Source organism: Asterias amurensis, chromosome 22, assembly GCF_032118995.1.
Source record: "Asterias amurensis chromosome 22, ASM3211899v1".
Lineage (NCBI taxonomy): Eukaryota > Metazoa > Echinodermata > Asteroidea > Forcipulatida > Asteriidae > Asterias > Asterias amurensis.
The window spans coordinates 2538974-2560040 of NC_092669.1; the positions used below are offsets into that span (position 1 = coordinate 2538974).

The 21067-nt window shown below is 38.5% G+C and overlaps 1 protein-coding gene across 5 annotated transcripts in view; it reads right to left on the minus strand.

The window, feature by feature from the left end:
* LOC139953568 (liprin-alpha-1-like) overlaps window positions 1–21067 on the minus strand; it is a 148558-nt gene that overhangs the window by 13774 nt on the left and 113717 nt on the right. For 3 of the 5 annotated variants that reach the window (XM_071953019.1, XM_071953018.1, XM_071953022.1), the window contains exons 12-17: window positions 17931–18154; window positions 16512–16860; window positions 13578–13649; window positions 10148–10290; window positions 9366–9556; window positions 79–169 (exon numbers count right to left, since the gene is read on the minus strand). In XM_071953019.1, the coding sequence (XP_071809120.1) occupies window positions 79–169; window positions 9366–9556; window positions 10148–10290; window positions 13578–13649; window positions 16512–16860; window positions 17931–18154 (1070 nt within the window). The remainder of the gene's footprint in view (window positions 1–78; window positions 170–9365; window positions 9557–10147; window positions 10291–13577; window positions 13650–16511; window positions 16861–17930; window positions 18155–21067) is intronic. The other 2 variants (XM_071953021.1, XM_071953020.1) reach the window with 2 other exon arrangements.

Consider the following 21067-nt stretch of genomic DNA (forward strand, 5'->3'; position numbering starts at 1 on the left):
GATAATTATTTTGAGTAATTCCCAATAGTGTCCACTGCCTTTATATAAAACAAAAAATTGCGATATTTCAAAACTTACTTTTTCTTCTTCCTCCTGTCAAAGTCTCTCTGTTGATTACCGGAGCTGACGTTCAAAGAATCCTGGGAGGTAGCGTCATCCATGTACTGGGCTGTTGCCGGGGGAAACGCAATACAAAAACGTTATCATCAAAAAATTTAAATAAAAAATTTCACAAATCATCAATGAAAAAAAAAAAAGGCCGATCAAATATAATCGTTGTTTAAATATTTTGATCAAAAAGTACCAGTATGAATTCACAGAATTTACATGCATTGCCATTTATGTGTTAAATTTATTATGTATATGTATAATTGCCTGTTAAGATGGTCAACTTTTTGTTGTGAAGTCAAACATGAAATTATAAATAGATTCCAACCAAACTGCTGCCATCATTGTCAGGTTCCATCACTGCTTGGATGTGTTTACAGTACAATAAATCAAAAGCACCAGCCTTTATTTGACATATTGATTTTAAACAGGGTTTAAAAAGATGGCTTCAGTTTGGCTAGGGTTAATTTTTGTTTTTTTTGTACATTTTCAAAATATAGCTTAACTTTGTTAAATTTATTATATAATTTGTTTATCTTTTTATTAGCGAAAAATTTTATGGAATTTTTATCTTGGACGAGGGTGTGTTGTTGGGAATCAGATCAATGACAACATTGTGATTTTATCGTTTTAAAAATATTTTCCACACTGCTCGTGGCTCATATAAACAAGTTTTGGCGGTTCAAGGTTGGTTTGAAATTTGGAAAAAAATTCCATAATTTGTTGACAACTTTAAAAAGACCAACATTGGAGCGTGACAATCTATTAAAGGAACACGTAGCCTTGGATCGGTCGAGTTGGTCTTTGAAAGGCGTTTGTAACCGTTTGTTATAAAATGCATATGATTAGAAAGATATTTTAAAAGTAGAATATAATGATCCACACAAGTATCACTCGAAATTATGTGGTTTTCCTTTTACCTCGTAGACTAACACGGTCGGCCGTTTATGGGAGTCAAATTGTTGACTCGCATAAATGGCCGACCGTGTTAGTTCGCAAAGTAAAAGGAAAACCATGCAATTTAGAGGCACATTTGTGTGGATCATTGTATTCTACTTTTAAAATATCTTTCTAACCATCTGCATTTTATAAGAAACGGTTTCAAACACCTTTCAAAGACAAACTCGACCGATCCAAGGCAACGTGTTCCTTTTAGGGATTCCTTTGTGAAAATCTCTCCACAGCCAGTTTGGTCCATGATTTTGTTTTGGCTAAAGGCACATTTATGATCATGGGCTCCAAAAACACACCCCACATACAATGGCATTTAAGTTTATGATATATATATTAACAATAATAATGTCCACATTTTGTTAGTGGTGCACAACAAAAAAGGCAACTTTAAAATTAATTTCTTTCTACAAATTAGGCAAAATGTTGGTTAAAATAACATGCCAACATTTAAGCTATTCTACTTCTATTAAACTACTAAACAACTAGCAGGGGGTTGATCTAGTTTAATTTAATAGTGATAGTCAAAAACTACATCGTGAAATTTTGGTTTACAACTTTTCAAATCTGTAATGACCAAAACAACTGCTACGATTCAAGTTACTACTCAGGATTTTCTTTGAGGATTATTTGATTTAATTAACAGATTATACTTAAAGGCAGTGGACACTACTGGTAATTACTCAAAATAATTATGAGCATAAAACCTTTATTGGTGACGAGTATTGGGGAGAGGTTGACAGTTTAAAACATTGTGAGAAACGACTCCTTCTGAAGTGCCATAGTTTTAGAGAAAGAAGTTATTTTCCGAGAGTTTGATTTCAAGACCTCAGACTTAGAACTTGAGGTCTCGAAATCAACCATCTAAACGCACACAACTTCGTGTGACAAGGGTGTTTTTTTCTTTCATTATTATCTCCCAACTTCGATGACCGATTGAGCTCAAATTTTTTACAGGTTAGTTATTTTATGCATATGTTGAGATACAACAAGTGAGAAGACTAGTCTTTGACAATACAGTGTCCACTGCCTTTAACAGGTCCTTTTTAAAGCAGTTACATGTACAACTATTTTTGTCCCTTGTTGATGAAAACTTACAAACCAATACCAAGAACACACAAAACAACAAAATAATTGAATTGAATAACAAACCACAAACACACAAAACAAAATATTTGCCTCCTTTGAGGAAAAAACCCAAACAAATGAACACGACAAACAAACAAACAAACAAACTGCCCAAACAAACTCTCTAGTGGTTTTCCCCAATAACAAAAAACCCTGAGCATTCTATACGGTTTTCTCTTTATCATTTTTGGGAACATAAAAAAAAGAATTAACACAATGTACTTGCGCGCATCGGCTCAGAATTGGCGTATATCGAGAATAACCCCCAAAAATGAGACTCTCTGAAACAACTTAAATTGTACGGCAACTTTGACAACTCATTGGCTTCAGCTGACTATCCTAAAAGCTTTTACATTTCAAGTCAATTTAACAGTCGACACTGACTGCACGCTAACAAATATGTTGAGCTGAACGAGAATGAACGGTGCAAAAGAATTAGGACTGTGGAGCTCCGGCTTGTTTATTTTCATGCATCTAAACATAATTTGCATAATTTGCATAACAACAGCTGCGAGACATACACAAATAAAAATGGCCGAAAACACGACCAGTGCATTATGGGAGTTCCACAAGTGTACCTTCATATCGCTTCCACAGCATTACAGCTGCTTTGTGGGAAAGGTCACGGGGTCGCGTGTGATAAAGATGGGAGAGACAGGATTTTTTGTTCGCAGTGGGGGGAATTTGTAGCATTTCATCAAAATGTATTTTTGTTTCATGGAAGGGTTAGGGTTAAGGGTAAGGTCATTTGGAGTGAGGGATTATTGCGGTCAAAGGTCATTTGCGGTGAGGGGGTCATTGCAGTCAAAGGTCATTTGCGGTGAGGGGGGTCAAGTGTTGTTATATAGATTGCACAGGGTGTTGTTATAGAGATTGCACAGGATATGGTTATGATTGTTGTCAAATGTTAAATGTTGGCACAGTTGGAGTAAGGGTTATGGACAAGGTGGGTTGGTGAAAGGTCATTTGGAGAGGTTAATAGGATTAATGAACAAAATTAATTTATAGCAATTGGAGGGTAGACGAGGAATGGTGGAGGGAGCATATTGCAGGAGAGTTGTTTTGGAATTATGTTGCCGATCACATGGGCAGTTGGGGGTGTGTTGGGGAGATAGGCAGGGGGGCAAAAGATGGGAGGGGGCATGGGGCGTAAAAGATGGGTAGGGGAAAATTTCAGAAAGGGGTTGGGAAATTTATGGAGGGAAAATAAAAACCATGAATGGAAGAAAATGAGAATGGTAAGAAATTTACTTCATATTAAACTTACTAAACAACTTTAAAATTAAAAATAGTAAACGATGATCCCATTTCCAAGTTGCTTCAAATGTTCAAACAATCCCCCCCCCCCAAAAAAAATAAATAAAATAATAATAATAATAATAATAAATAAATAAATAAAAAATAAATAAATAAAAATGTAAAGTATTTAAGAATGTTTTTCTGCTGTTTTTTTCAATCAACAATATTTTTTTGTAAAGGCATGCCTTTCAGCTTTCAAATAACTGTTAGTACAAAAAACAGAAACATACTTTTTTGGGTATAAGGAAGATGCCAAGCTATTTTGGACAAACTGAAACAGACTCTCCGACTCTACTAAGCAAGACAGTCAAAACAGTGAAATTTTAGGTTCATGACCATTTCTGATTTAGTGTCTACCAATTTTCCTATAAAGTTATCTTCAAACATTACCCCTCCCTCACCCCGATCTACCCCTCCCACCCCAGGAACACTTTTGACAAACCCCAAAACATTTTACCGTCTTTTTTTTACAGGATTTCATTGACAAAAAATTCTGCCATGTTTACAGAAAATACACCCGAACAAAGATATTGACAAAGCAGGGTGACCACCAACATAAGAGCTAGATAGCTTAGTTGGTTGAGCGCTGACACGTTAGGTCAGAGGTCGCAGGTTCAAGTCACACTCTAGTTAATTGTTCTTTGCTCGACCCAAATTTAAAATTTAAGTATCAACAAACTGTTTTAATCTCATCAAATGAGCAGACACAATTGACTACAGAACAAGTCCAACATTTTTTGGAAAGTCTGGAAAAAATTTCTGTTAATCGTTGGCGCAAACATAGTCAAACCTTTGTCTCGGTAAATACAATTCAAGAAAGTTTAAATAAATCGTCTTACAGTTTGAGATGAGGAGATGTTGAAACTGGAAGAGTAGATATCATAGAGAGGGAAAGAAATGTTACACATGCAAAGAAATGTGAACAACTGGGCCGAACTGGTTTGCACCGGTTCTCACTGATTCAAACTGGTTCTGTGTGCAGACTTTTCTTGTTTTTTTCCATCTCGTTTTTCTGCAGTAGTTTGGTTTAATTGATTGTACTTGTTTTCCTTCAAAACAAAGATTTTTTTTTTAATGAAAGTTAGGATCCAGCACAAACCAGTTGCAACCGGTTCCATCTGGTTCATGCCAGATGGAACCGGACCAGACATGTTCAGATGAAATATGAAAGAAAGGCAAATACAGGCGAGTTCTCATCGAGAGGCGAGAAAGGCTTGAAGATGGAATATAATCAGGCAACGAGTCCAGATGAAAGGGGAGGGGTCAGAAAGGGGTCAAAGTTGGGGGTCAAATGTGGTACTGAGGAAAATAATGGGGAGGGGGCAAATGATTACTGATTTACGGGTTGGACAAAATACAAGATACAAAATTTGGTTTCGAAGATGAATTCTTGGACAGTTGGAGAAGAAAGAGGAGAGTCATAGTTGGTTGAAGTTTGGAGTCAAAGTTCAATTCAGAATCATGGGAAGGGAAAGATTTAGGTTTGAAATGTCTGTTCCGCTCAAATGTTTTGATCAGATTAAGAAGGCATGCTCGATATAGTTCAGTTTTTATTGATGTTTGTTTTTGAAAGTCGTTGATCGTGACCTCTGTCTTGTTCCCTGAAGACAACAGCACTAAAGAATGCCGATTCTCCTCATACAAAACAGGGGACCACACATTTTAGTATCATTCAATTTGAATGGGAATTTAAAAAAATTCAAGATGGCCGCTCTATGATAGAGGTTAAACGAGCTGTCACTATCTCTTTCGACGATACAAAAAGAAAATGCAGTCTAAAAATTACACAGGCACTTTATTTTTTACATGCATATACATTGCAGAGAAAAAAATGCTTCATCACATTCAATATCTTTCTGCCATTTTTAATTTTCAGTCGTGGGTTTTTCTCAGGGAGGGGTGTGGGGGAGCGTGCAATACTGAAGGTACATGTATTGAGCAGAGATAGCTTTTAAACAGCCTTGTATCAAGACTAGCTGGAAGGGCACATGCCAAGCATATACAGCAGTAACATTGATGCTTGAATAATGCATTACAATAAAACTTTACCATATAAAGGCAGTGGACACTATTGGTAATGACTCAAAATAATTATTAGCATGAAACCTTACTTGGTAACAAGTAATGGGGAGCTGTTGAAGGTATAAAACATTGTGAAAAACGGCTCCCTCTGAAGTAGCGTAGTTTTCGAGAAAGAAGTAATTTCCACGAATTTGATTTCGAGACCTCAGATTTAAAATTTGAGGGCTCGAAATCAAACATCTAAACGCACACAACTTCGTGTGACAAGGGTGTTGTTCCTTTCATTTTTATCTCGCAACTTCGACGACTGATTGAGCTCAAATTTTCACAGTTTTGTTATTTTATGCATATATTGAGTTACACCAAGTGAGAAGACTGGTCTTTACAATTACCAAAAGTGTCCAGTGTCTTTAAACAAGGAAATCCTCATCACCGTAGCTACCGGCCAAAGGCAACATTTTAAACCGAAAGAAGTTATTTCATTGACTATGCGACATTCATTCCATTCTAATGACTTCCATCAGACATTTGTGATGGCTTTCCAAATTGTGGGACACCCTAATTAAAATACTCCATTAAGCTCTTAAGAGTTACAAAATCAAACAATAAAATAATTTGTTTTTCTGGATGAAACTCACTCAATCCAACTAATTTATAAAGCGCCTGTATCCAAAGAAAACAATTTTAAAGGCACGTTGAAGAACAAAATATACAAATGGGTTTTCAGTCCCTTCTTGAACACGTTCACATTTGGCGAGGTTTTGAAGCCTAGGGGGAATTTCTAAATAAAAAAATTACGAACAAGTGACCTAAATGGGAAATAACTTGCAATAAAATTGTTTCATATGATGAAGACGTGTCATAAAAAAAAATATGAAGGGATCAGGAATAAATTTCATGTTAACCTTAGACTTGATTTGTGTTTGGGAGAAAAAGTCGACCTGTCATAATAAAAAAATATGAAGAAAACAAATTTGGCGATTTCAAACATGATCTGGAGGGATCTGGAATTCTTTTCATGTCGAGCTTCAGCTCAGCATTGGGCGGCCATTTTCTTCCGTTACCATGACACGTTTTTCATGCAGTCAGGCAAACTGTCGGCTGGCACATTGCCAGCTCAATCACAACCATGCACAAGGCTTGACAATGTGGCAACACAAAGCCATCAATCAAAATGTATGCATTACAAAACTCAAAACTTAAAACTGGACAGACCAATCAAACATAAACTGAATTCACTTCATTTTTCTCTATATAAAAACAAAACAAAAACAATCTTGCTATACAAGGAACGGACAAAATAACATTGCACAAATGATTCAGCCAACGGTCCAAATAGATTTACGTGTTTTATCCCTTAAACTCAACAACATTATGTAATTCCCCTCCGAAATACCTACAAGGACAGACTTTGCTAGAGGCGTATATGTCACAGCCGAAGCTTGCACTCTGAATTTTGCTAATTTTGTTGTGATTTTAGACACATTTGCTGAATAATGGCCATGATTGTGTTTGGCCTACATAACAGTGAACAAACAAAGATGGCTGCCACTTAATAAACACCTGAAGACAGTTCCTTAGACCAGTTCCGAAATGGCGACTACAGCTACATGTGTGTATAGCCACCACTGGGCCCAATTTCATAAAGCTATCAAGCAGATATTTCTGCTTAGCAAGTTTTCTTGGATAAGCAAGAAATGACCGGGATACCAGTCGCATGGTATTCTGGATTGTAACCTATTTTTGCTAAGAAAGTTTTTGTGCTTACAAGCTTTGAGAAATCGGGCCCTGGTCTTCAATTCGCTCTTGAAAATCAAAATACTGTGATTTATTTGTTAACCCAAACTTGGAGTCATTGCCTATCGACTCTTATTCAAAGAGAAATTAGATTTCTTTACACAACTAAGTCAAGACTCAAGGACCAAAATAGTTCGTAAACAAAAGAACACTCTAAAAACAAAACAAAATACTACATGTTTCGCAACTCTAAATTGATAACATTCTAGTTGCGCTGTTTAAAAACATCAAGAGGGAAAGTAAGCTAAGTAAGAAAACAATGTGAGGAATTTCTAGCAAAGTAACATGCTTTTGTAAGTTGCCGTATAAAAAAAAAATAAAAAAAAAAAAAAAAGTTGATGTTAGTGTGGATGACGAGGTGGTTTGGTTAGAATGGCATCTGCGCAAGCCTGGAATTACAAGCTATGGCGGCCATTGCCTCTGTTGCCCCCTGTTCTTAGCCTTGGTGCCCCTTCAAATGTTTCCCGTTTACTTTTAAAGGCAGTGGACACTATTGGTAGTTACTCAAAATAATCATCAGCATAAAACCTTACTTGGTAACGAGTAATGAGGAGAGGTTGATGGTATAAAACATTGTGAGAAACGGCTCCCTCTGAAGTGATGTAGTTATCAAGAAAGAAGTAATTTTCCATGAATTTGATTTCCAGACCTTAAGTTTAGAATTTGAGGTCTCGAAATCAAGCATCTGAAAGCACACAACTTCGTGTGACAAGGGTGTTTTTTTGTTTTATTCATATCTCGCAACTTTGACGACCAATTGAGCTAAAATTTTAGATACACCAAGTGAGAAGACTGGTCTTTGACAGTTACCAATAATGTCCCCTGTCTTTAAGATTTTCCAATGGAAGTGCCCTTTTGCAAAATGAAACTGGCCTTGCCCTTTTATAGATGAAATTCCAGGCATGCTCTGTTAGTAGCGAATCAGTAGTGAATGGGGTTGATTAGATTGTGTGGATTAATATGGAATGGATGAGTACGTTAGATGAAATTAATGAGAATGTTGGACCAGTCGGAGAAAAGTTTGGTATATACATGTACATGTGTAAGGTGTCGTCCCCCCCCCAGCAATTACATTAAAATGTGTATTTTTTGTCCCTTGTTGTTTTCTTCACACATTTTTATTTTTTTTTTCAATTTCCATTTTTTTTTTTTTCCCCCAATTTCAATAAATTTGTACATTTTATATTGTGTTCTTCATACACATCAATTTTATTAAAAACTGCCTCTTTTGTATGGTTTTCACTTTTCTTCCCCCCCCCTCTTTTTGGAATGGGGAGAAGTTTTGCAGAAAATGACAACAAATTCTGGGGGTGAATTCTTCCAAAACAGCACTTGCACAAAGCGTAGTTGCATTTTTCTCTCTTTTAAATCGTTGCAAGAATTTATAATTTTTTATAAAAAGTGAACCAAATTGTTTATGCTTACACAAAATTTTACAACCTTAAACTTTTCTCCTATGGAACCATTTTGTCTAAGAGATAGAGACAGCGTGACGTTATCATACTCCAAATGAAAACAAAAAGTATGAATGATGATCTTTGAACTTTTAAGACGGAAGATCTTTGACCTTTAAAAATTGATGACCTGATAATGGTACTTAAAATTTGACAACCTTTTAACGTTTCGAATTGGCGACCTTTGAACTTAACAGATGTAAATCAGGGCAGGTTACGAATGAGGACTCAGTGGACCTTTTGTCAAAGTAGAAAACTTTTTTCCCTCTGAAATCTCAGAAATATTCTTAAAAGTTTGATTTTCACAGGACACCTTCAGTCGAGTAGAAGAAATATTAAAATGGTGATCATGATTTTTTGAAATCTCAGAAACGTTTTATCAAATTTGATTTTGTGTCATTCATTTTGGAGGACACCTTTAGTCGAGGAGAAAAAAAGTGAAAAGGGGACTGTTTTTTGTTGTTGAAAATCTCAGATTCTTTTTTACAAATTTGCAACACTGATTTCTCATTCACTTTGGAGGATTCTTTCAATCTGGTAGAACAAATGTAAAAATGGTGATCGTAATTTTTGTTTTTGTTTACTCGTTTACTTGTTTTCGTTTACCTTTCTCGCTCTCGCCGTAATTGCCTTCCCTTCCTCTCCGTAGCGATCCAGCCTTGTCTCTCTTTCCAAAAAACCTACCTAGTGACCCCTTCAGACCGGGTCTCTTGGCCTGCTGCTTATGGAGAGAGTCTTGGCTGCTGTTGTTGCTGGACTGGGGGCTTGGGGTACTGTGGGTGCTGTCGAGGGAGCCCCTGAGGGAGAAGGGAAGAGGTAAAAAATAGAGGACGGTCATTGAAAGAAAGGTTTATGGTCAAGATTTCTTCTAACATTTCAAATCTAAACCTCTCAAAACCATTTTAGTCCAGTTGAACCTGTATGGTTAAAAATCAGACAATTCCAGATCAACACAATTTCTCTTTTGTCAAGAACCTGACTAAACCAGTTCAGTCAAGCTTATATTTGTTTAGAAACCAGACCAAACTAGTTCAACCCAGCTTTCCTCATGGTACATTGTAGATAGACACCAGACCAAGCAAGTTCCAGCCAGCCTTCTTTACGTTAGAAACCAGACCAAACCAGTACAAACCAGCTTTCCTTACATTAGAAACCAGACCAGACCAGTTCAAGCCAGCCATACCGGACCAAACCAGTTCAAGCCAGCTTTCCTTCCATTAGAAACCAGACCAGACCAGATGTTAGAAAACCGGACCAAACCAGTTCAATCCAGCATGTCTTATGTTAGAAATCGGACCAAACCAGTCCAATCCAGCTTTTCTTATGTTAGAAACCGGACCAATTTAGCACTTCCTAATAATGTCAGAATTTGTTCCCGCAGACAGTACCTCCGTTGTTCTTGTTCATTCCCTTGCGCTGTGATGGCAGCGGCAATCTTCTCTAACTGCTGCGACCGTGGCGACAGCGGGGTTACTCTGGGTTGACTTTGCTGCTCATCTGCTGCTCCTTCCTCTGTAGGTTTGGCAGCGGGCTATTCGTAAAAATAAATCGCCGAAATAGAGAGGATTAATAAAAAACTTTAACCTTCTTAAACCATTCACAAATTGTTGTCATTTAGAAAAAAACATATTGCTCAACACTTTAAGGACCATTATTTCTATATGAGCATCACATGCCTGCCCATCTTGTTGATTTTTCGCCACTTATTTTCTGGAAAAATGAAGAGAAAAATATTAAGAAACAGAAATGTATTTTCTCGCTTCAGAAGAAAAGGTTGTTTTAAAATCCATATGTAGTATATTAATTTTGGTTTTACCCCTATACAACAATGAGTGTTAGCACTTTATACTCAGTACTTCCCCCGAGTTCTGTGAAAAAATCACAGGCATATTACGTGGGATACGTACCCACGACCTTGAAATTCTAGAGCAGTGTCATACCAACTTGACCACCGAGATTGCCCGGTAGCTAGAGGCAGTTTGAATCCTATATTTTAGCAGCGGGTATGGCAACGATTCAATAGATGCTAATATTTTAACATAATAGTTCAAAGTAACCATTGATTTAGTTGTTTTGTTTGATCCTTCATGCACTGTGTTTCCACATCATGCCACATTAGTTCATGGAACAGGGCTCAATTTTGAAACTTGACCACAGTCCTGTGAAATTTTATCCCAAATTGGAGCCCTGTCGAGGTGTGTGATGTAATGCCAATGAAGGGGATGCACCTGGAACTCTTGTCCAAGTTTCCTGGAGAAGTCACGGAAGTTCTATCATTTTTTCCTGAATATTCAGTTTTCCTGAATCAACATTCAACACTGTTATATTTTCTAATGGAAAATTTCATCAAACTTTTCTTTCGCTTTTAAAAACAAACAATTTCAACAAATTCTGCTTTTTGAAATGCTTATACTTTCCTGGTTTTTCCCTTTAACTTTCCAAGGTTTAGGAAAATGAATGTAATTCCTTGACTTTTTCCAAAGGAAGTTGAAATTAGTTCCATGACTTTTCCGGGAAACCAGACATAAAACCTGAATGAATTCATGAACAAAACCTTTTCAAGTTCAACCCCATACTTGAAACACTCCCAGAAAATGACAGTTTCCATTTACGTTCATTACTGAAATTTATTTCAGGGGATTTCAAAGAAATTCGTTTTAGAGGCAAAGTTATTTACAGCAGCAATGTAATTAAAATGTACATGTACATGTATGTGACATGATTCATACATCGTTGTGTCAGTCCAAAAATGTCCATCTTGATTAAAAAAATAGCCTGGTTGACTCACACACAACAGGGCCAAGATAAAATGTTTTTGCACAGAGCATTATTTGTGCAAGATACAAGTTTTTGCACTGACACAACGATCAACGATTCACGTGATCAATATGAAGATATTTATGAGAGAGAAAAAACACAATCCAGACGAGCAAGGAAAGAGGCAGATGAAAAGAGAAATGTCAGAATGTTGAAAAATAATAGAGAAAGATTAAAGAGGGAAAGCATGAGACAGTTCAAAGATGGACAATCAACTGATGCAAGATATATCATTTCACATTTTTCAAATTTCAAAAATTAAAATTTTATTTCAACAATCCCAAATCTGCTAAACCAGTTTCACATAGCTTCTAAGCACACAAATTTGCTATGCTGAAACCAGCCAAAGCAGCATCTAAAGGACACTGTTTTTAACTGGTCCCCTGCTCATTTGTGCTTAGTGGGTTTAAGAATTGGGTGATGGTAACCAAAGTTTAGCCAGACATGTCTGATACAGTACCTTGAAAAATGAAAGAAAAATGAAAGTTATGAGGAAAAGAAAATCTGAAGAGAGTTGAGGAGTTTAGAGTTGAAGAAAGTCATGGTTAGATAAGGGTGAATCATAGAAATAGAACCTTGAGAACGCTGAGCTCGGCCACCCTCTGTGTCGTCTGTGGACGCGGCCTATTGATACCGCGCAATACACGTGTATGGCAAAACGATCACCGCGTGACACGCGTGTATGGCAAAATGAGCATCACGTGACATGCGTGAATGGAAAAATGGCAAGATGTCAGCACACATAGACCGTTTCTAGTGTGTTCATTGGTCAATGGTGACGTCACTGTATGGCAAAATATTTTGCCCTACTCGCGTAAAACAATTTCCTACGCGCGTCCATAAAAATGGTCTCACAACGGAACCACATGCACAATGAGACACTCAGCGTTCTCCGGGTTCTATTTCTATGGGTGGAATGCAACTTTTATCAAGTGGCGGCCATCTTGGGTCATTGTACTCTGCATACAAATTAAGCCATAATTTTGAGATTAATTTGGCAATGGCTGGGGCTAATGACGAAAAAGCTATACAGCCACAGTCTATGGCGTTTTAAAAAATTAATTAGACTGGCACCCGTTTGAGAAGACCAATGATGCACAGTACTGGCTTCAGGGAATCAACCAAGATGGCCGCCACATGACGGAGGTTGGCAAGTAAAAGTTTGTTATATTGAATCGGAGCAAACAGCAACACTCTGTAAATCGTAAACTTTGTAGTACCAAAAGGGGAAACATAATATTTTAAGTGTTCCTTAAAAAATAAATAAACATAGACCATGCAAATGTTGCATTATTTATTCAAATTTTGTCAGGGAAGGGGGGGGGGGGGAGTGAGTCCATGGGCTCCAATAGAGACATCAAATCCTGCAATATTTGAAAGTTATCAAGACTTGCATTTGTCTGAATTGGTGACTACAGCTATGGCTATGGCTAGAGCCAGGTTTCTATGTCATCATGCGGTGAAGTAACAGTCGTAGCCGAAGCTGTAGCCGCTAAATAGATACTGCCTAAAGTTGGGGGAAAATGGACCAATTTCTTAAATATTTCAGGGTAGCATCAGCAAATGTTTATGATCCCTAGAGTGTTGTTAATGAAGATCAAGTAGTGGCTATTGGTGAGTCACAAGAACCATGCACAGTCAGAAACTAATGACAAAAAAAAGAACAATCATAACCCCTATGATTGCACACAAAGCGTTTAAAGAATAAACAGCCGTTGCAAACGTAAAAACCAATGCCAGGTGCAAACCAAACCACGCTCGGATGAAAAATCACAGCAAATGTTTGAAGAAAAGAAAAAACACTTTTTGTTCTTTGTTTCTCTCCATGTTTGGGGAGAAATTGTCGAGGCAAAAGTCATGTGATGAAGAAACCCGTGCAACAATGTCATTCTTTTTAAAACTTTTTTTCTTTTTGTCTCCTTTTATTATAGGCAGTCCATACTCATTCCAAGCATTCCTCAAACAACGTGCGATTGCAAAAAATCTGGATAATTCTCAAACCTTTCTATTTCTTTGCCAATAGTGCAGCTGAGACTCGGACAAAGACATTGAACGGCTGTACACGCCTTTGCGCTAAAAAGCACAGCGAGACGTCGAACAGCAACACAGCGAATGGGGGTTGGCAAATAGAGAAGAAGGGGGAAAACATGGACAAATATACTATAATATTAGCGCATCTACTACTGACTGACTGACAAAAAAAAAGCTTCTACAACTGTACGTAAAATTACTCCTGTAAAAAAAAAACTGTGAAGCCATAGCAAGTGCTGTAAAAAGTATTCTTGCAGTAGCTACGACATTTATGAGGCTCCTTCTGGAAAACTTTTCCGGGATAAATTGCGGATAAACTTTGTCCACAGTTGGTTTTCCAACCCTCAAGATATCCATAGGCAGTGTAGTTATATTGTGGATTAGTTTGAGGGATACTTTCGAGGGGAAAGTATGACGACAACAACAACAGGCAATTGCAATTTGTTTACAAGGTGACTAAACCACAGACCATCAGATTCTGTTGTACTAAGTGGTCCAGGTTAGGCACTTTCATTGACTTCCCAGAAGTACCAAGACTAAAATGTGCGGTTGAACAAAAGGGTTGTCACAAGATTTAACCATTACCAATGGTTATGACATCTTATGAGTTAGTCAAACGATCAACTGCTTGGTGGGGATTCAGTCAATGAGCTTTGTTCTGGGCAACCATGAAAATCAATTCCATCCACAACTAATCCTCAATGATTTGTGGATAAACTTTCCTGCAACTTGTCCTAAATAATTTACCATTTGTGGAAGAATTTTCCCAGCAATTATACCTCAATGATGTACCCTTGTACCCTTATGGCATGGATACTTTCCCTCAATTTATCCTCAAAACTTTACCCTTTGTGGGTGAATTCTACCTTTACTTATCCTGGAATTGTTTTTAGAAGGTGCCTTAACTATAATTAAAAAAAAAGGTGCAGTTCCTTTCTTCTTCATATTTATAAAATAATTTTTTTTTCTAGTTGGATTGATTTCTTAACTTGAAAGGCACATAAAGGCATTCAATCTTTAAAAAAGGGCAGGGCAGTTTCGCCCGAGTAAAAAGGGAAACTCTCTGAGAGAAATTAAAATTCCTCATGGAGCATTTCAAGGGGGCACCCGGGCAATGACCAGGGGCATAGGGGCAATTGCCTCAATCCAGAGTATCAGGCCTGCATATTATAAAGATTCAACCACTTCATCCTTCATCTAAAACTTGCGAAAAAATTTGTGTTAAACTTTGCGTTTTTGATTTCATAAATAGTATGGTCAAAAAAGAGAGAATTTCATATTAATAAAGCTTTAAAGAGAGAAGCAGTTTGGAAATTGCCAGCTATAGACCCCTTGCATATGACATCAGACTCTCAAAGAGCGCCCTCACCCAGGCAAAAGGAGGCAGATCATTGAACGATAGCTGTGTCAAAACGAGCGAGCGAATCTACTAACTACATGTAGTATTGTTACCAATAGACCGATCAATTAAGCTCCGCCCCATTGCGTATTGAGCAATCACAACCCATTGCACAACCAAAAGGCCGACACTATAAAGTACGAAATGCGTGCGCGTATGCTTGGCGCGCGCGACAGAGTTGTGCAGAATGGCAAGGGAGAGGCTCATGTGTTCTTGCTCACAAGTGCACCGTGGGGAGAGCCTAGTAGATCGGTGTATTATGCAAGGGGTTTAATGGGAGATATGTGGTTCACATGAAAATAAGCAAAGTTCACTTCAAATTTTTACTTTCTTATGAAGCATTAAGCAGGTGGTATATTTTGAACAGCAATGCGCACTTGGCTTGCGTTGGGGTTGTGAATTCTGCAGTGTTTACAGGCAGCTTGGGGGTATGCATTATTTTGTTGGGAATTTTTCAAAAAAAACCAATAATAAACCTGTCTAATTTCAAGCTTTCTTTTGAGAGTGATGAACAGTCAAATTTGTTTTAAACTGCGATCAATAGCCACGCTCAGTGGCCAACAGTGAGCGGAGATGTCACGATGGCTTGTAGGAACAGGCCACCTTGATCCTGGCCACATCGTAGTATATGACAGCCAAATTAAACGAGCCACAATGAGGTACAACCCATTTTCATTATGGTGCCTGACAACAATGAAGAGGTGGCCTAATTTCGCCACTGCCTACTAGCCATATTGTGCTGGGAAGCATGCATGTGCTGGCCACAATGAGACGGTTGACAGGCCGTAAAGTGGCCATAAAGTGCGAGTGGCAGTGGCTGGCCACAACATGCTCTTGACAACCACGGCCTCCTAAATAAAGGGCCACACAAGATGTTCTGTGCACCTAGCCGCATTGGCTGGTCATAAAAAAAAAAAGGGTGGCTGTGGCCGATCAATACATGCGTTTGGCTGCCATCATGGCCTCGTGTCTAACAGGCCATTCACCGAGTCCAATGCTAGTGAAAAGCAACTAACCCCATTGGCTGGAATTGACAACAGGTGACCTGAACTTAAGGCTGGCCTGAACATGCAGTTGGCCACCCAAAATGGCTTCTTGATCACTTACCAAGGGTGGCCAAAATGACTTTAATAAGTGTAAGAGGCTTACAGTGGCCACTACATGCAGTTGGACGCTAAAATGGCTTCTCGATTCACGGGCCACTAACCAAGAGTGACAGTAGTGAAAAGCAACTACACTTATGGGTTGGACTCCAATAAGTGCACATGTAAGTGGCTTATGGTGGTCACTACATGCAGTTGGCCGCTAAAGTGGCTCCTTGATTCACCAGCCACAAGTCAGCTTTGACTGTCCAACTCTTATACAACTCATGCTACTTTGTGTATTTGACGATCTCTTTCTTAGGGAGGGGAGGGTGATGGTTTGTGCTTCTGCATATCACACTTTTGGCTTTGATTTACAAAGTACAACTACAAGCTAGAAAAGTTTCTAAAAGCCGTTATTACCTGCCCAGTAGCACCAAGTACGTCTTCGTCCCCCTGGCCAGCCAAACCAGCCAGGGCAGGAATCTGAGGCTGGCTGTAACTGTACTGGCTGCCTAAGACATCAGCCGGTCCTCTCCTCTCGATCCGCGGCGTGGACTCCTCACTCCCCGGGGGTGATATTCTCTCGTGGTCGGTGTGCATGACCATACTGCCGGGAAGGGAGCGGGTGAGGTTACGGGGTTCCGTGTTCCAGTAGTAACGGCTCCGCCCCGTGCTGCTTTGGAAGAGATCAAAGTTGTCGACGCTCCCGACGCGATGCTCGATCTCCTCGGCGCGCTGCTCGGTGGAAAATTTCTCCTCTTGGATAAGTCTAATTGTAAAACACAAAAAAAGTGATTTCAAACTGTTAGATTCTCAGATTGTATCGATAATTTGAGTTCGTTAATTTGAGTAACAAAAAAAAGTGATTTCAAACTGTTATATTCTCAGATTGTATCGCTATTTTGAGTGTGATCTCTGGCTACATGGCAGTTAACGGCTGTATGGCTTCTGACTGGCAAAGATACTGACACACAGGGAGACTGCAACATAGGGCTTGATAGATAGCTCATTTGGTCGAGAGCCGCCATGTTTCCGGAGGTCGTTGGTTCAAATCCCGCCCTAGTCAAATATGTCTTCTTTTTTTTTAAACTCCAAAACTCTTTACAAAGAAACATCTCTTCAAAAAGGGAACCAGCTACAACATATAAATATAATGTAGTAATTTAGCTGGTAATCGTTTTTTTGTGCTAATTTAGAAGTTTTCTTCAAGACTTCGGCATCTTTCAATAATGGCTTGTTTTTTCTTTTGGTAAATTGTTGGAACAACTACATTTGTTCGTCTGTCCTTGTAGCCCCTTGTCTTTGTGAGTCTTATGCAGTGTTAAGCCTTGTTCGTACTTCCTGCGAATGCGAAGCGAATGTTGAAGCGAAAAATTTGCAGCAGTTCAACTCTGCTCAACTCACTTGCGAATAGTGCTGCGAAAGGAGGGTTGTGACGTCAATTTTACGTCAAATTGACATCGCATTCGCATTGGCAGAGAGTATGAACCGGGCTTAAGTATGTCAATAGACCGTATTGAATATGACGTCACCGTACAAATATCTGACCTACAACATGGCGTCTGTGCGCATGTGCGCGCATGTGGCATAGAAATCAAACCAGGAATGTTGCATGCTGCGTGCTTCATTGATGTACGCATATGGACACGCATACGGTTTGGCGCACAAAATGGCGACTTTCATAGCGGAGAAGTGGTTATTCAATACGGTCTATAGGTAGGGGTATAAAAGCCAAGGAATGTCACCCAATCCTAAGTTTTGCCTTTCTGACTTGTTAATTTTTTTTTTTCTACCGTTTGTAACTGCCATATTAAAATGAAGTTTGGTAACTCTCCTCACTTGATTTCATTATTAATAGCGTCCAGTTGCTCCTGGAGCATAGCGGCCAGCGTCTGGGCGTCCGTGTGGCCCTGGGGCGACAACATATCCACAGCCCCGAAGATTGACTCCGACTCGTCTTCCGACTGATGGGCGGGCTCGTCGCTCTCAAACGCGTGAGCGATGTTCGCGAGGACGTTCGCCTGTTCGGCTTTCTCCCATTCCTGCTCATTCAGCGTGTTTACCTGTTTACAAAAACACAACAAATCAAAATGAGTACACAACTAAACACTGTCGTTTTGTTGTCTCTCGACCTCCCGACAGCAACAGCTCCCTCTGTTGGTCACAAAGATCCATTGTTAAAGAAAGCGAGTGGCGTTAGCTTTTTACTTGGAGACAAGTTTTTGATTGTTAGGCCTTGTGCTGACGCCAACAAAACAGATATTGAACAGTGGCTACATGCAATACGTGTTAAGATTGCTAGCAATGTCACTTAAGAATAAGCCACTTGCGAGTTAGATTTGAATAATGTCTGGTACAATGACTTGTTTAGTCACAATGTAGCGCTTACAGATGAATTCCTCAGACTATAGAGACAGTTGCCAGGGCAAGCCTTTGCATAGCAACCTCCAGATGAGCAAACCCTGGTACCATTGTGCCAATCACATCAATTCAGAATTGTTCATTGTGTACGGGTGTTCACCGTCTCTTTCGTAACTACGCAAAAGCTTGCCCCTTTTGTTTTTATTAACCTCCTCTTACTGTGACAGTTTATAAAATTTACTCTTGTATTATTTTTGTTACTCTTTTTTGTTTGTTCATATTGCTTTTAATTTTCCGTAACATTCTTAAATATTTTACGTAATTTTTATGTCGTAATTTTATCGTGTGATTTTATGTTTACTTTTAACATGTTAGTTTGTTCGCAGGGCCCAAATGGAAACCAGTTTCTTACTGATTTGGCTCACCCTGGGTAAATAAACGAAATTCTTTATATTTTGTTATATTTCTTTATAATGTACAGCAACTATCTCTATAGTCCGAGGAAATCAAATTTAAGTTTGAGTTGTGATCAAGCACGTCATTGTACCAGACAATATTCAAGTCTACTGCGCAAATGGCTTATTGGACATAGGGACAAGATGGGCTGGGTTGGGGGTGGAGTAAGGGGAAGGGGACCTCATAAAAAGGGCATCCTGAGGGGCAGTTTAGGATTTTAAGTTTTGTTTACCCCTAATACTCTGAAGTACGAGTGTATACAGCAACATTTCAATTCTATTTGAATAATCTCATAATCTGAATAGTTTCAACAATTGAACAAAACATTTGAATAGTTGAATAGTTTTCAGACAAGTAATTTTGTTAGACTGTTTTATGTTACATTACGTTGCATTTTGCGAGACTACAATTTTTACAGACAAAAACTATGAGTTACTTAACTACTTTAAAATATCAGTTAGTGACCGCTTCTAAATATTAAACATGATGGACATACATTGTAGAATGTTTCTCTTTCAGAAGAAGATTAAAAACACAACAAATCCAGGAAAAAGAGAGAGAGACCAAACACAAATACACAAAAAACATACAACATCTTCAAATAAAAAGCAGAACAAATATTTAAGACAGTTTTTTTGGCCGTCTCAGCCCTGGTATGTCACCGAGGCAATGAAGACAATTGAATCTATTCACCTGGTCATGTATTGGTGCCCCTAGCAAATGCCTCTACATGTATGCCCCTGGTCATTGCATCCATGCCCCAACATTCATTACGTTAATCACCAACATGTAGTTGCCAACATGCCCCTGTTCATTGACCTATTTTTGCGCCCTGGAAATTGCCCACCATGCTTATGGTCATTGCCTTAGTTTGGTGCCCCTGTTCAGTGCCTCTATGCCCCTGTTCATTAACAAGGTGTAAACCCAAGCCTTATTTACCCCCCCCCCCCCAACCAACCAACCTAAACAAAAAGACAATGACACAAATATTGTTTGACAAGTCACAATGCAGCCAAATATTTGTCGCACTACCACTGTCCAAAAAGGGAACAGGAGAGAGAAAAGGGAGGAGAGAGGTAATTGTTTAAATGTACTACAAAAGGAATTTTTTTTTAGTTCAGGCAAGACAAAACACCGATGGACTTTTGGCATGACAATCACTGCCCATATTGATTTGACACTTACATCAAATGCACTTAATTAACATTTCAAACGTTACGTTTTAAACTCAAATGGCTTATTCACGTACATAAACACATGGCAAAGAAATTTGCTACGCAGTGTTTTCAGCTTAACAGCTTTAACAAACTGGGCACAGGGCACAATTTCATGAAGCTGTTAAGCAGGGAAAAAAATTGCTTATGGCCCAATTTCAAAAAGGTGTTAAGCAGAAAATACTGCTTAGCGAATTTCTTTTCTAAGCAAAAAATGAGTGAGGCACCAGTTGATACAATGTGAAATTGATGGAATTTTGGCTTGAACTCAGTGTCTGCTAAGGAAAAAATTTCAGTGCTTAGTACATTTGTGTGCTTACAGGCTTAATGAAAGTGGGACTCGTTAGTCAATGTGCCTTTAGCCTTTTTACTCAGTGGTTATGAATTGGAAACTCTGCTTAGGGCCACTCAGTAAGCGGTTTAAAAAAAAATTATACACAATTATTTTTGTCTCTGCACTTTGGTACAAAATAAGATGCCCACAACATGCTTAACAAATCAACAAAAGCTATCTGAAAGTAAAGAGGATTTTAAAATGATCTACCCTACTCTACAAAATAAACTGAACCAAATTTGTGTTCATGCAATTACCTTGGGTGATTCCAATTCAAAGACCTTAAGGGGTGAACACTTTTGGGAGGGGAATATTACACACACAATGGATTGGTGAGGACATTTGTAAGGATGCAGGAAGAAAAAGGTGTAAAAGAAATAGTCACCCACAACGTAATAGAATAGGCTAGAGTAACTGTTGACACATGTTCAGAATAGTGTGACTGGAACACTCCATTGACATAAAAAGGGGGTGGCTGAATATTTAATTGTGCCAAAGTGGGCTTGAGATAAAAAGGTTGAATAACAAATATGCACCAGAAGAAGAGTTGAAACAAAAGATTGTGTTGAGTTCGCAAAAACAGACGATGGGAAACCAAGTATGTACATAGA